The sequence below is a fragment of the Pavona decussata genome, unplaced genomic scaffold (genome assembly GCF_977016875.1).
Source record: "Pavona decussata unplaced genomic scaffold, jaPavDecu1.1 SCAFFOLD_51, whole genome shotgun sequence".
NCBI lineage: Eukaryota > Metazoa > Cnidaria > Anthozoa > Scleractinia > Agariciidae > Pavona > Pavona decussata.
In genome coordinates this window covers 6,403,315-6,418,170 of record NW_028145473.1, presented here as the reverse complement: position 1 = coordinate 6,418,170, position 14,856 = coordinate 6,403,315, and the positions used below count along the sequence as shown (strand labels likewise).

Here is a 14,856-nt window from a genome sequence, read left to right as displayed (position 1 = left end):
TAAGTTTGCCGTTATGTTCTAGTCCTTGAATGTTAGTCTACAAAACATTAGTACACAGAATGGAGATCGATGCCATATTTGTGTCCCTCTGAGGGGCACTTCTATATATAGCCTGAATCCTGGCACTTTATATTATTAGTACAACTAACACTAATCTAGAATAGTTTGGTGGTCAGCTTATAAGTTTGCCCCGGATATGTTCTCATCCTTGAGTATTTGTTCTAATTACTTTCCCAAGAAATCAATGAAACAATTTTACCTTAGCAGCTGGAAAAAACTTTAAGTCGTAAACTATTAACTAAATGACTGCATTCCTGGAGAATTAGAAAAGTTAACAACTCAGTCATTGAATGACTCAGTTACTCACTCACTCACTCACTCACTCACTCACTCACTCACTCACTCACTCACTCACTCACTCACTCACTCACTCACTCACTCACTCAATAAACCGGCTACGAAAATCATAAAAAAATATATCCAGACTCCAAATCAATGTCAGATTACCTTATTTTTTGTAGATCGTCATCCTTACGGCTCAAAAGAGTAAATTTTAGTGATATGAATGGTTTTGTGTTGCACTTTAAGGACGTACGTTACTCTATAGTCTTCTTTTATCACGTTGAGTAAAGGACCGCGTAAACCTCTCACATCCGTCAATAAAATTTCCCATTACGATTTGAGCCACAAGGACAATAAAACACCATAGCTTAGGTATTCTTAAATTATGAAAGCATTCCTCGCACTATTCAAGGGAATCTTACAAGGAAACTTGTTTTCTCAGATGGTTTTATGGCCTTTACAAGCAAATGTTTATCAGCCAACAGAGTTTAATTTGTTCTGATAAATAATTTTACTAAAAATTTAAATGGCTAAAAATCCTAAAGAACGGAAACTAATTTCAAGAATTTTCCGAGCTGTTGTTGGCTTTTTTAAAATGCTAGCTGTTCTTATTCTAAGTTGAAAAACCACATGTTTTCAGATATTTTTAGATTTCAGTGCTTCAAAAATCTGCGGTGACATTTCGCTAATCTGAATTTCTCAGGCGGGTGATGCCTTTGACAACGAGATAAATAGTTGGGTTCCCTGTGCACGACATCCAAAAAAACCCAATCTTTCCGTATTGCCATTCCGTCTCCTTATATTTCAAAACTTAAAACGGTTACACAATTTGATTGTGTAAACCCCCACAAATAGAAACATCCTCAAAAGACAAACAATTTTCTGCTTTCAAGTTTATACGCCAAAAAAATTGTCTTATAAACGTGTTTTGCCGGCGCGCAAAACAAAGAGCATATTATCACAGCTGACGCATACTTAGTATCACAAAATACAGTTTAGCCGAATTGATCAAAATATTTTGGGGGAGTTAAGTTAATGATTACGAAAGGTCTAAAGTTGGAAACGCAATAAACAATTGTAATTTCAGAAACTGATTTGCACAGTGAACGAACGGCGTTAACTATTTCCATCGACCATTTTCATCGATTCGATTTCATAATTATCCTTTACAATTAAGTTTTTAATGCATGTCTTGTAAAGTCATTAGGTTTAACTGGTTTTTCAAACCGTAGGCTGCCTCGTAAATTAAAAACCGAGTTGTTAGTAAGGTCACTGGTTATAAATTTCCAGTAACGAAGAAAGAGATGTTACTCAACGAGATTATGAGACCCAAAAACTGAAATGGCTGGTTTCTGCATTGCCACATCATCTTATGGCCTTATAAAACGCAAATTTGTGTAAACTAACACAGTTTAAGGTTAGTTAGAGGTGTCTCGCGTCCAAGCGATGTAGCGCGTCCGGTTTAAACTGTAGCTACCTAAACCCCTACATCAAATTAAAGCTTATAGAGCTGGCTTTTCAACTAGACCAAGAATTTTCAAATAAAATGAATTAAAACCGGACGCGCTACATCTCTTGGACGCTAGACACCTCTAAAGGTATACGGTAATCTGTTCCGATACTTTAGCCGAAAATTTGAATTCCCGGAAATTTTAGTAATCGGAAACTTAATTCCCCAAATTTACGAGCTGCAATGCTAGCTGTCCTTTTTGCGCACTTTTAACGGCGTATGTGAGCCGCCCCGAAAATGAAAAGGAGTAGTTTTTCGGCGTTGTGAGAGTTTGCGGTGACCCTTAACTAAAGAAAACGTTGTTTCTTCACAATTTAATCTGAATTTTGAGGTATAATGCGAGTTTCTGATTTGCGCAAACAGTAAAAAAACAGAGCGCAAATAAATTACACAAAGAATAAGTAAAAGGTTGTAACGCTATATCAGTCTTTTTATATGTAAAACAAAACCCGTTTAAGTTTTTCTAGCACAGGTAATGACTTACCACTGCTGTTCCAAATTGATCCTTCTTGAGGTTTTCCCTTCAGTTGAATCAGGCTTGATGTAGAAATGATGATTCTGGAGATAAGAAATTTCGAGACAAACAATTATTAATTTATCCGATTTTAATATAATTATCTTATAACGTGTTTTACAAAAGCAAATTATTACAGCTGATGCACATTACAAACTGTAAGTGTCGTAAGTGTCGGGTAAAGACAGATCGATAGTACAGTGATTTGTATCGGTATGTATGCCATATGTAACAAATGTGATTACTTCAGTACAGTATTTACCTTAAATTCGGTGCTATCAAGGAGTGGCTTAAATCTCAGACCGAGAGTTGATTGCCAGCTTTTTGCAAACCACTTGCATCAAAGATTTCTTTAAACCAAAATTGTGGCCACAAAAGACCAAGACATATTGAAAGATTGTGCTGAAGAAGCGTGTTTAGTAATTTTGACACCGTTACTTTCAGCTCGATGATCGTCACGCGATCACCAAACAATAATGAAAATGTCAAATGAGTAACCGATCCTAAACTTTGACCTTTTAATTCTCAGCTGCATTAAAATAGTTAAAATTTTATTTCATGAATGTTTCCATAGCTAAATGTGCAAGAAACAGTAGCAAAGAGATATCCACTGCTAAACAACTTACAACAAGCTGAACAAACGAGCTCTGATTTCATTTTCAAGCTCTAGTATTTGAGATGCTTCGTTTTCGAATTTCAAGGTACTTCGTTTATAATTACGATTATCGAAAGTATCATTTTCCAGTTTTAAGTTCTAAAGTCTTCATTTTCAAGTGTTTCGGTTTTCGACAGATCCCCGATCCTATGCCGGAACAAATTATTCACTGGCACAAAGCACTTTGCAAAATCAAGCCCACAAAGCGCTGGTATATACATCTCTGTATCCATGCCGCCGCTATGTAAATCCTAATGGCATTTTCCACCTTTTATCGCCATTTATTCGCAAAGCTCCTGTTGCTAGAAGACAGGTAACTTACAAAGTAATCACCTGTTTCAGAAAGCGCCAGAAAGCGCTAGTTACAGAATCCGGAACAGACAAAACTAAACTTGAGATATTGTTATTGAATTAGGATTTCTGAATTCAGTTTTCGTAGAAAATTCAGATAGATGAAGGAAAGATCGCCTGATATATTTGAAACATTGATTGACAAGAGTACATGAATTTATTTGATGAAAGTAAAAGAAAATTTTCATTTTGTGTTGATTTTGTGTGACACAACATAAAACCTTCGATGACGGTACTAAAAATATCAAAGTTCTCCTTTCTCTCCTGGAAGTCATCATGTTTTATTTATTTAATCAACTCACCAATTTAATTCTCAGCTTTTGCTTATATTTTCCCTCACCGAGTCAACATCATTTGAACTGAATGATTATTTTTATTCCCTTCTCCATTGACCATACATACGACAAACTTCATTTACTTCGAATTTCTGAGTATCACATATGTGCTACATTTTCCAAGAAAAATATCCAAAACTAAAGCGAAAACAACTAATACAAACTAATGATAACATACATAATCAATTAAAGTAAGAATTAACTGATATTAAACGTATGACAGTGTATACGACGACAAAAACCTTCATTACATTCAGGCCCCTGATAATAGAAAGGGTCTCGGGAGCATTCTAATCTTATTCTGGATGTACGTTTATTTTAAACGAAAAACACAAATATCGTTGTGACGCATTTCTTCCCGTCAGAATGAAAAAAGTATATATCGTGTCGTAGCGTTGATACAAGCCGCATTTTTTTGCTGTGCTTTTTATTTTATTTTTTCTTCTTCTTCTTCTTCTTCTTCTTCTTCTTCTTCTTCTTCTTCTTCTTCTTCTTCTTCTTCTTCTTCTTCTTCTTCTTCTTCTTCTTCTTCTTCTTCTTCTTCTTCTTCTTCTTCTTCTTCTTTTTTGGTCGTTTCCCGCACGATTGCAGGCGAATGCCAGTGTGACTGGTTTCTTTTAAATTTAATCAAGGGATAGGAACAAATCCAGATAGCACTCAGTTCTTTCAACCCTTTAATTTTGTTGGACCTACATATATTGCACCTCTATTGTTTCTGAGCTAGGCTCCATTCTTTCTGTTGCTTGTCCGTTACTCCGCTTTTGTATTTTTCAGCTAATCCTGTGAGCCGTTTTAAGAGCTTTGTGGTAGCCACAATCCTCTTTTCCTCCAATGCCAGCCATGATTAGGTTTACACGGAATAAGGAATATAATCGTGGATTCATACCTAATCGAAAGATAGCTTAAGCAGCTTTCCAAGATCTAGAACTGGGACCTGGACTGTATGTAATACATCAAGTGCTCGGGAACTGGCTTCCCGCGAATTGTCATAATTATAGATTCTTTCACAACATTAACTGATGCGCGTTGTCTAGTAATACATTATCGACTCGTAGGATTTTGGGAGACGAGAAAAACTGCAGTTTTGTGTTCAAGCTTCGAAATCATTGCATGAGGGAGATTAACTTTGTTTAATACTGTATTGTGATATGACGGAAGGGAATTGGAAAAACAAACTTAAAAAGAAGATTTAAAGGCTATTTTTAACTTTAGAAGCTAACATGAACTTTCAACGAGTCTTGAAATTGCAAACAACCTCGCCCTGAGATCACAAAAGGGGTGATGATAATCCTTCTAGGAAATACAATCCTTTAACTTAGGCGGCCTTAAGAGTCCACGTGGGCCCAAAGAGGATAAGTAAGTAAGTAAGTAAGTAACTTAGGCGGGTGTCATACTGAAAACTTGACTTAACAAAACTTGAAAAAACTTCCGACCCCCATTATTCAGAAAAACTCACGCGCGAAAAATGCGGTTCAAATTCCTCACCCAGATCTACCCCGATCATTCCTCACTCCCTGGCTCCCCGGGCACAGTACCCGGTCAAATGCCAGGGGTATGCCGGGATGGGGGAATGTTGAAGTTCAATATGCTCAACTTTTAACTCAATAATTATGAATTTAGTTTAGTATATCTTACCTGAAAACGTAAATCCACATGAACTGTTGTAACGGGTTCCTTGCTGATTTGAATTTAATGCTCACAACATGTAAACAGTTGTAATTTGAAGTTGTGCGCTTGGAATTGCAAGCGGAATACGGTATTCATTAGTGCTGTGATCGACTTTTGATCCTTGTAAAAGGGACAACATTCTTTATAATCATCACGCAATAAATTATGCTAGCCTATCGGTGAATTATGAATTGATGCTACTCAATGCTACTGCTAAATGTCGCTAACGAACTGTAGTACTCGCTTCTCAACGGAGGGATCAAGATGGCGACCGTTTTGGACAATGCCTGTTCCCAGTGCCTCTGAGATGAAATCACGCGTGTGTCACGCTGACCTCATAGCTGTTGTAGTTCCAGGTGTTGCTCGGTTGCAATCACCTTCCCGTTCTAATTGCATGCCAACAAGAATCTATCAGTTCTTATGGTCATCGATTAAAAAGATCCTACGTTTGCTGGCCATCTTGAATTAAGAGATCTAGAAAAAAATGTTCTCGCTTTCTCTAAGATTCTTATTAGTAGTAGTAGTAAAATGGCACAAGTATATGCTATTTAAAAATATAAGCATGAAATGATGAGATACTTATCAATTTAAGTATCATATCACTTATGTATATAAACATTTCCATCTTTTTAAGATCGCGCATGCAAATGTTACCTTTTATACATTGTTTAAAATTTGAAAAATGACTCGGAGAGGGTGAAACATCATTCTTTTTAGCCCTTAATTTAGTTCCAAATTAAAAATACTTTTAATTAAATTGGTGCGTCACTCCTACTTACGAGACAAATGTGTTTTGCCGACCTTAAAACTATCACTTGGTCTTAAAATGCCAGTTTAGTGTGCCATAGTCCGTTTTAGGTTCTATCAACACGAGGTCTTCAGCGCTGAGCTCTGCGCTACTTAAGAAGGCTTTTTTACAAGGACGCGTTTGTTCATTTATTCTTCTCCCCGAAACATGACAATAAGTCATGTGAGAACACTTAAAAATCAACAGCCAGCAATATTTCATTTTCTAACGCCAATATTGTTCAATAAATTTAAATACTTTATTTCAAATGTTTTCATAAATTACACTTATTGTATACGCTACAATTATTGCTCCGTTAAGGGGGCTGTTGTCATGGTGCCGGCACGCCTTCATTTGGTTCAGTAGAAAAGAACTGGCTTCATACCGAGACTGCGTTAAATCGGTTTTACGAGTCCTGTATCGAAATAATAGAGACGCAAAACCAAGTTTGAAAGGAACAGCCATGACATTTTACATGACACCGGAATAAATTTCCGTTCCGAAGGAGAATCAAGATTCGCGATAAGAGATTTCAGCCAGTTTCATGTAAACGAATGCATAAGTACTTCAGGCTAGGGAACCGGTATGAACTCGTACACTTGTGAACTTGAAGTCGTGATGGTTCCATGTAAACACCCCCTTACTTGTTTGTTTGCTTGTCTGCTGAGTTGCTTGCTTGTTCCTACTGAAACTTCAACTTTGCGATTTAATAAACAAACAGACAAACAAACAAAATGCTTTTGCACAAAAGAAGCAAAATCCTACCTCAACACTAAACCCAGATTTGAGTTAATCGACTTCAAACAACTGGGCCTTGGCGTGCTTTTCTCAAAACTTCCTGAAGACATTTCGGGCCCGAAAAGCTTATTTACGAGTACAATTCTCGTTTATCAGGAAATCTATTTTAAATGATTTTATAAGATAAAACGTTGACAACTTTACATTATCAAGAAACACATTGGGTTAATTTGCACTAAAACCTACTAACGATAGCCATGCAGAAATCGCATTTGAGAAGTGCTCCTCAGGCCCGACTCAGTCTTCTGGAGTTTTGAGAAACGGATCCCGGTCCGTTGTAAACTAAAGATTACATAATTCTTGCCCCTGGACTATTCAGTTATCTATTAGCTTATTCAGTTGTACCGCACTAAGCAGATAGAAGCCAAGAGCGAGTTGTCTGATTGTAAGCACAACCAGGTGACCGATCTATTCAACAATAACAAATTCTGTACAATGGATTTTTCCTTACTACTTAGTTGGCGACTTCATCAATTTTCCTTGCACAAGCACCCTGAGAAATCTACCAAAATTTGAACGCAGTCGCTTGGCCAATCACATTGCTGTCAGCCGGTCGCTTTGTTTTCCTGTTAGTCTAAGACAACTCCTCAAAAGGGATGTCACTTCTGCTTAGTTAAGATCGGCATGGCAAATTTCTATTACAAGTTTACATCTGAATTTCAATTTTTTTTTTCAAGTTCTTAGTGTTCATAGATTGTTTTGAGTTTTCACAGCCATGAAACTTAACTAACTTAAAATCACAAGCACCTCTGCGACTAAGTTATCTTCAGTAAAAAGAACGACGCATTCCAAAGAAGACTGAAGGAAAATAGATTTCCCACCTTACTTTGCTTTGAAAACTGTACAAATGTCACTTGTGAGCTTCTTTAAAATATGTATTTCAAGAATAATTTTTTTCCAAAATGGGTAAATAAGACGTCTTATTTGCCTTAATAAACACAACTTGTCATTTCTATATTAACATTTCTGTAAAACTAAAGTTCTTACTATTCTTTTGAATATTAAGGAACGCAACGGCCTCAAAATGTGTGCAAAGATATCTACGATGCTGGTGCTTCAGTTAGAATACCATTCAGAGATTTGCTCATCCTGGTACTAAAATAGCAAAGTTACAGCAAATAAATTCATAAAATTAAAAATAAGAAACATGCATAAAAACAATCACATTACTGTCTTTTTCTCCACACATAAGTAGGAAACTGAAACGGCACTTGATGCATGGTCCAATGGATAACATTGTTCAATTTTTTGTTTCTTGACCAAAGCGTGCATCGACATTCAGTTTTTCGCATCTGCTGGATCTAACGATCTAAACTTATAGTCGTGATAATTGAAGTAAACCAAAATACTGATCATGTATGCGTCATATTCACGTCCAGTATCCTCTCTTGTCTTGACGTCGCAGCATCTGCCGAATAAAAGAACCAGGAATATTATGATTTTAATGTTTATAGTAAATACTTAATTTCAATAACTTGCTTGAAGACTTTCAATTGACAAGTTTCCTGAGTTAAGTTTGCATACCTGAATTTTGATTGACAGATAAAAAACACAAGAACAAAACTATAAAAATGAAATAGAAAACGACAAGCGAACCGTAAAGTTCAAAACATAGCCAACATTTGAATCTTGCACTTCCTCCAAACATGGTTACCACGGCAACCAAATAAACCTTAGCCTTTTCATTCGCTTAGCTTATGGGGCGTCAGGGAAAGATGATGAACGAGTGAAACAATATTGTGAGACCACCTTCCTTTTCCTCTTAAAAATCTTTTCCTTGGGCGGTTTGTTTAGTTTTTTATGATCGTTCCCATTAATCTTAACACCTAAAAGGAACTTTGAATTAACGCAACCCACAAAATTTGAAAGGGTTTTTCTTGCGACTGCTACTGCAAAATAGTTGCATGGCAGCAGTGTAACAAGGCAACTCTTGGTTGATTTTTTATCTACACAGAACTTGGATAATAGTCTTAGTGGCATGCACTAGAAAAAATTAGAGAATATGACAATCCAACGCGCACAAGATGCAAGGAGAGCGAGTATAGGAGAGGGAAAAGGACGTGTATTCCTTCTCCCTCCCTTCGCGCTCCGTGCTTCTCACACGCACTTCGCGCGCGCGTTCGATTCCACTACTCTCTTTTCTAGCGCCTGTCACGCACGGTAACTAAGGAGGTAATACAATTAAAAAACCGCGAATTTGGACATTACAGCGGTAAGTATGTACAATCTCTTTAACATCTGCTCTTGACTGAAGGAAGTATATATATACTGTTGAAAACTTTGAAAGCAAGAACACTAACTCTGTCAATGAATATTTTTTGCCTTCCTTTTAACAAGTATGGAACGTAAGGCCCCGTTAAAAAATATTACCAAACAGCTTGGGTTTCAAAATCCTTTCATAGACAAGTATTAAGCAGTTTCTTTAGTTACGTCAAATATTTACCAAAGGAAGAAACATTTTTTTTGCAAACAACACTTACCATCAACTTTTATTTTTTGGTCCAAATTCCAGCGTAACGTCATCACCAATCAGCACAAATGGAGCCCAGTACTTCACGGCACTGAATTCCTCCGACTCACGAAGAGATTTCATAGCCTGGTGAAGAGCCACACTGGCCCTTTTCCCCTCTGCAAGGTGTTGATAGAAACTTTTCATGAACACCATGGTTGCCTCGTCATCAATCGCCCAGAGTGACACAAGAACAGACCGAGCACCAGTACACAGGAAAGAACGTGCTATCCCGACCACACCCTCAGACTTAACCTCTCCCCGGCCACTGTGACAGCAGCTCAGAACAACGAGCCTTGCTCTCAGACAAACTGCTTGCACATCTGACATTGTTAAAATGTAGTCTTGTCTTCTGAGAGACTGGGATTTGCGACTAGGGTCTAAGGCCAAAACAATTTCTCCAGATTGCGCACATCCATGTGCGGCAATGTGCACCAAAGCAACTGACTTAAGTCTTTTCACCACTTCGTCTTTAGTTGCATCTCTTCCTGTGAGAGGAGCCGTCTTCAGAAGTTTTCCAATCATCTCGACTTCTTTTTTGGCGTAAGGCAACTGTGATAAATTCATGGGAACTTCATCTAAACATGGATCTCCCACAAGTAGGGCGCCACTCTTACTGTGGAAGTTGTCAGGTGCGCCTACGATTAGTTGTAAGGCGGTCAGCGAGGGAACAGTGCGAATCCTGATTGATTCACTCAATGCAGAATACGGAGCCAAGCAAAGTGGACCATCCGGTATAACGATTAACTGGTCTTCTTGGAGCAAGTCTGCAATGGGGCCAATAATAACATCATACAGTGGGCGTAAAGGATTGACAGAGGAAGTATGTGACTGGTCTTTTTCCTCAACAACTTCTCTGGTCGATGAGAGCTCATCACTAAGCTCGTCCATTGAACGATTCTCGCATTTGACACGAACTCCTGCGCCAATCTCTATCAAGGTCGCTTCCATTAACATGGAGGCATCTCCATGTTCAATCTCCTTTTGCACAGTCATAATCTCTCTGCCTTTTCTCAGCACCCAAAAAAGGATCATGTCTTTATGAACACTTTTATCAAGTGCTAAAAAAACTGTTTGTGTTGTTAAATCGTTTAGCATAATCGAAATCATTTCGTTAGGATCATCAGACGCGGATTGTTTTGAGTCAACAACATATTGTCTCTTCAACATATCCATCAAAGCCTGTGCTCGTCCCTGCTCAGCTGCACACAGAGCCTCATAAGGCTTCCCATTCTTCAAAAGAGTTCTCCATATAGCGGTATACGCATACTGATGGAAATCCCGGAAGCTTATTTTCCATGCATCTTCCGACTGAAGAAGAGTTCTCGTTTTCTCTAAGACTCTTATACCCGATTGATAACAATCAATCGCCTCAGAAAAAGAAGCAGACGATTCATAATCAAGACCTAGCGAACAGTATGCCTCTCCCTCCCCAACGATGCCCCCTACTTCTTTTGCTATACTAAGAGATTTTTTGTGGTACTCTATGGCAAGTTTAGAATTACCAAGGCTGTGATAAGCTTTGCCCAGACATCCGTGGGCTTTGCCCTCTCCCGCCCTGTCGCCTATCTCTTTGGTAATACTGAGATATTGTTTGTGATACTCTACGGCTTTTTCAAAATCCCCCAGCTCTTGATAAGCACGGCCAAGCCTGGCATAGGCTTTTCCCTCCCCAACCTTGCTCCCAACGTCTTTTACTATGCTAAGATGTTGTTTCTGGTACTCTATGGCTTCTTTGAAATGACACAAACCGTGATAAGCACTGCCTAGGTTGCCAAAGGCTGTTCCCTCCCCGGCTTTGTCCCCTATTTCTCTAGCAATAGTAAGATGATGCTTGTGGTACGCTATGGCTTGTCTAAAATTACCCAAACCATGATAATCAATGCCCAGGTTACCATAGGCTATTCCCTGACCAGAACGGTCCCCCACCTCTTTAGAAATACTAAGTTGTTGTTTGTGGTACTCTATGGCTTTTTTCAAATTACCCAGACAAAAAAAAGCATTACCCAGATTACCATAGGTTTGTCCCTCTCCTGCCCTGTCCCCTACTTCTTTAGCAATACTAAGATCTTGTTCGAGGTACTCTATGGCTTGTTTAAAACTACCCATTCCGTAATAAGCGTTGCCCAAATTCCCATAGGCCTTTCCCTCTCCAACCCTGTCACCTACTTCTTTAGCAATACTAAGTTGCTGTTTGTGGCATTCTACGGCTTGTTTAAAATTACCCAGTCCGCTATGTACAACGCCCAGATTGCCATAAGCTATTCCTTCTTCAGCCCTGGGCCCTAGCGCTGTAACAATACTGAGATGTTTTTTGTGGCATTCTATGGCTTGTTTAAAATCACCGACACTGTAATAGGTAAGGCCCAGATTTCCATAGATTCTTCCCTGCAAATGTCTGTCCCCCAGCTCTTTAGAAAGACTTAATGATTGCAAGTAATATTCTGTCGCTTTTTGGAAATCACTCACTAAGTGATAAGCATTGGCCAGATTGCAAGAGGCAACTCTCTCCCATTCCTTGTACCCAACCTCTTTGGCAATATTTAATAATTGCGTGAAACACTCTATGGCCTGTTGAAAATCTCCCAGATGGAAATAAGCAAGGCCCAGATTGTTATAGGCTCTTCCCTCCCCCGGTCTGTTCCCCCGTTCTTTGGCAATGCTAAGCTCTTGCACGTGAAACAATAGAACTGCTAACTTTCTATCCACCATTTTCTTCTGGTTATGACTGCAGGAGTTACACAAAAGACGTACCTAGAAGGAAAGAAAATTTGATAGGGTCGATATTCTGAAGAAAAATGTGTCATGGTCTCCTCTCTCCCTGTACGATGTTTTTTATTCATAATGACTTTCACTGAAATAACTGACATACCAGCAATGGAATATCACCACAAAAGGTTTCGTTCACAATGTATACATGTGCAAATGTTAGTCCTTTAGTTTTCGTTATTTAAAGGAAAATTCCATCTCCAGAAAAGCAGCAGATGTCATTTTGCTCTTAGATCTGAGTTGCGATACAAGAGATTACTTAAACTGTACATTGATGCTGCCAAGACCGTATTTTTAGAAAATGATACTGACATTTTCAAAGAACTGATAACTACTACTAACTCAGGTCTAGCATAGCTTGGTTGTCAGCTTGTAAGTTTACCGTTATATTCTAATCTGATGGAGCGTTTATTTAATTAGTGTTTTCAAAAACTTACTTTCCTATAGTAAGAAATCAAAAACTGACTTCCCTTAAGTAAGAAATCAATGAAGCAATTTTAGCTTAGCAGTATGAAAAAAAAAATGCAATATTCTGAAAGCAAATTTTTCGATCTCTCCCTGTATTATGATTTTCATCCATAATCACTTAAAGTGCCCCTGGGACGAAAATTTCATTTTCCATCTTTTTGGATTTTCGTGTAGAATATGACCTTCTTACTCATGTTACCAAATTTCAATCCTTTACGGCGATTGGAAGTATTTTTTTTTTTGTTAGCTTTTTATTCGAGATTTCACGGCCGCCATTACTTGGCCTTGTTCCGGAAGTAAAGGCTCAAAATTACAGGAAGTGACGTCATTGGCTCAACACGAAAAATTCCACATGGCTAATTTTCATATGGATTCTACTTCATAAACTGTATTCTGCTGTTGCGAACTAAGTACAGCAGAATACAGTTTATGAAGTAGAATCCATATGAAAATTAGCCATGTGGAATTTTTCGTGTTTACATTCCGAAAATGCTAGCAGGCATTTGTGCATACTTTTAACGGCGTATTTGCCCCTTCGAAAACAAATGCGATTAGTTTTTCAGCAATGCGAGAGTTTGAAGTAACCTTTTACTAAAGAAAACATTAGTTCTTCACAATTTAATCTGAATTGATCAGAATTTACGAAACAAAAGCTGAAAAAGGCGTCTCTTCTCGCAAGCTATGTTATTCCGAACAGATATTACACTGAAAGGAATCACTGGGTGCCGGTTAGTGTTAGGGTTAAGGTTACGGTTAGGGTTTGTCAAAGTCAGGGTGGTTAGTGATTGAGTATCACGGAAAGAAGACAACGAGGTAAAACTGAAATAGCTTTGACATGCTATGATTTTGAGGAATAATGCGAGTTTCTGTTTTGGGTAAATGGAAAAACAACAGATCGCAATAAATTACACAAAGAACAAGTAAAAAGTTTGTAGCGATATATCTTTTTAAAGTACAAAAAAACCGGTGAAGCTCTGAGTATCATATGAAACACAGGTAATGACTTACCACTGGTGTTCCAAATTGAGCCTTCTTGGGGATTTCTCTTCAGGTCACTCAAGCTTTACAGAAATGATCATTCTGGAGCTAAGAAATTTCGAGACAGACGATTATCAAGTTATCTGATTTCAATATAATTATCTTATAACGTGTAGATAAGCAAATTATTACGACCAATGCATAGTACAAACTAACTGTAAGCGTCAGGTAAATACAGATCGATAGTTTAGTGATATTTGTATCTTTGTTTATGCCTAGTATGTAATAAATGTGGTCACTTCAGTACAATATTTACCTTAAATTGCTATATGCAAGGAGTGGCTTAAATCTCAGACCGAGCGTTGAATGCCAGCTTGCTGCAAACCACTTGTATCAAAGATTTCTTTGAACCAAAACTGTGGCCACTAAAGACCAAAGCAAATTGAGAGGTTGTGCTGAGGAAGGGTGTTTAAATATTTTGACACCGGAAGCTGTTGTTATTTTCAGTTCGATGATTGTCACGCGATCCCCAAACAATAATGAAAATGTCAAATGAGTAACCGATCCTAAACTTTGACCGTTTTAATTCTTCGGCTGCATTGAAATAGTTAAAATTTCATTGAATGAATGTTTCCATTGCTTAACGTGCAAGAAACAGTAGCAAAGATATGTACACTGCAAAACAACTTACAACAAGCTGAACAAACGAGCTCTGATTTCGTTTTCATATTTTGGATGCTTCGTTTTCGAATTTCAAGGTACTTTGTTTACGATTATCGAAAGTTTCATTTTCCAATTTTGGGTTCTTAGGTCTTCGTTTTTCGACAGATCCCCGATCCCAGGCCTAACAAATTACTCACTGACACAAAGCACTATATTGATAATCAAGTCCATAAAGAGCCAGTTTATACATCTCTGCATTTATTACGCGGGATACCCTGGGACAGACCGCGTTGAGGTTTAGGTCGAGTTCTGGATTAAACCCTCCTCTCCCCTAGAAAGGATATTTTTGTGCAGTTGTCTTCAGCAAAGACTGACCAATCACAATCCATTGTCTGTAGGTCTTGGTGGGACCTAGAAAAGAACGCTTTTGTCTCGGATCCTTTTACCACTTCTAAAATAAAAAATGTCGGCCGTGTTTGTTTGCGAGTAAAATTTTAAAACTCCAATAT

General features: G+C 38.0%; 2 protein-coding genes and 1 pseudogene across 5 annotated transcripts in view; all 3 read right to left on the bottom strand.

The window, feature by feature from the left end:
* LOC146481286 (uncharacterized) overlaps window positions 1-2,406 on the bottom strand; it is a 42,504-nt pseudogene extending 40,098 nt beyond the window's left edge. The window contains exon 1 of the transcript XR_014864556.1: window positions 2,337-2,406. The product of XR_014864556.1 is annotated as an uncharacterized LOC146481286 (transcript). The remainder of the gene's footprint in view (window positions 1-2,336) is intronic.
* The window catches only part of LOC146481285 (uncharacterized), a 31,178-nt gene extending 28,493 nt beyond the window's left edge, over window positions 1-2,685 (bottom strand). For 2 of the 3 annotated variants that reach the window (XM_085108901.1, XM_085108900.1), the window contains exons 1-2: window positions 2,629-2,685; window positions 2,337-2,410 (exon numbers count right to left, since the gene is read on the bottom strand). The gene's annotated coding sequence lies outside the window, so the exon portion shown is untranslated. Of the gene's footprint in view, window positions 1-259; window positions 289-2,336; window positions 2,411-2,628 lie in introns of those variants that run through there. The other variant, XM_085108902.1, reaches the window with a different exon arrangement.
* A 5,362-nt stretch (window positions 2,686-8,047) lies between these two features.
* Window positions 8,048-14,126, bottom strand: LOC146481284 (uncharacterized). The gene is made up of 4 exons (XM_085108903.1): window positions 14,001-14,126; window positions 13,715-13,792; window positions 9,441-12,223; window positions 8,048-8,368 (listed from the first exon to the last, which is right to left on the bottom strand). The coding sequence occupies exon 3, from the start codon at window positions 12,179-12,181 to the stop codon at window positions 9,443-9,445; it is 2,739 nt and encodes a 912-aa protein (XP_084965029.1). The 5' UTR covers window positions 12,182-12,223; window positions 13,715-13,792; window positions 14,001-14,126; the 3' UTR covers window positions 8,048-8,368; window positions 9,441-9,442.
* Window positions 14,127-14,856: the final 730 nt, after the last annotated feature.

Bases quoted from the DNA above. Each gene is read 5' to 3' on its own strand.
- LOC146481284 (XM_085108903.1), bottom strand. From the start codon at position 12,181: ATGGTGGATAGAAAGTTAGCAGTTCTATTGTTTCACGTGCAAGAGCTT.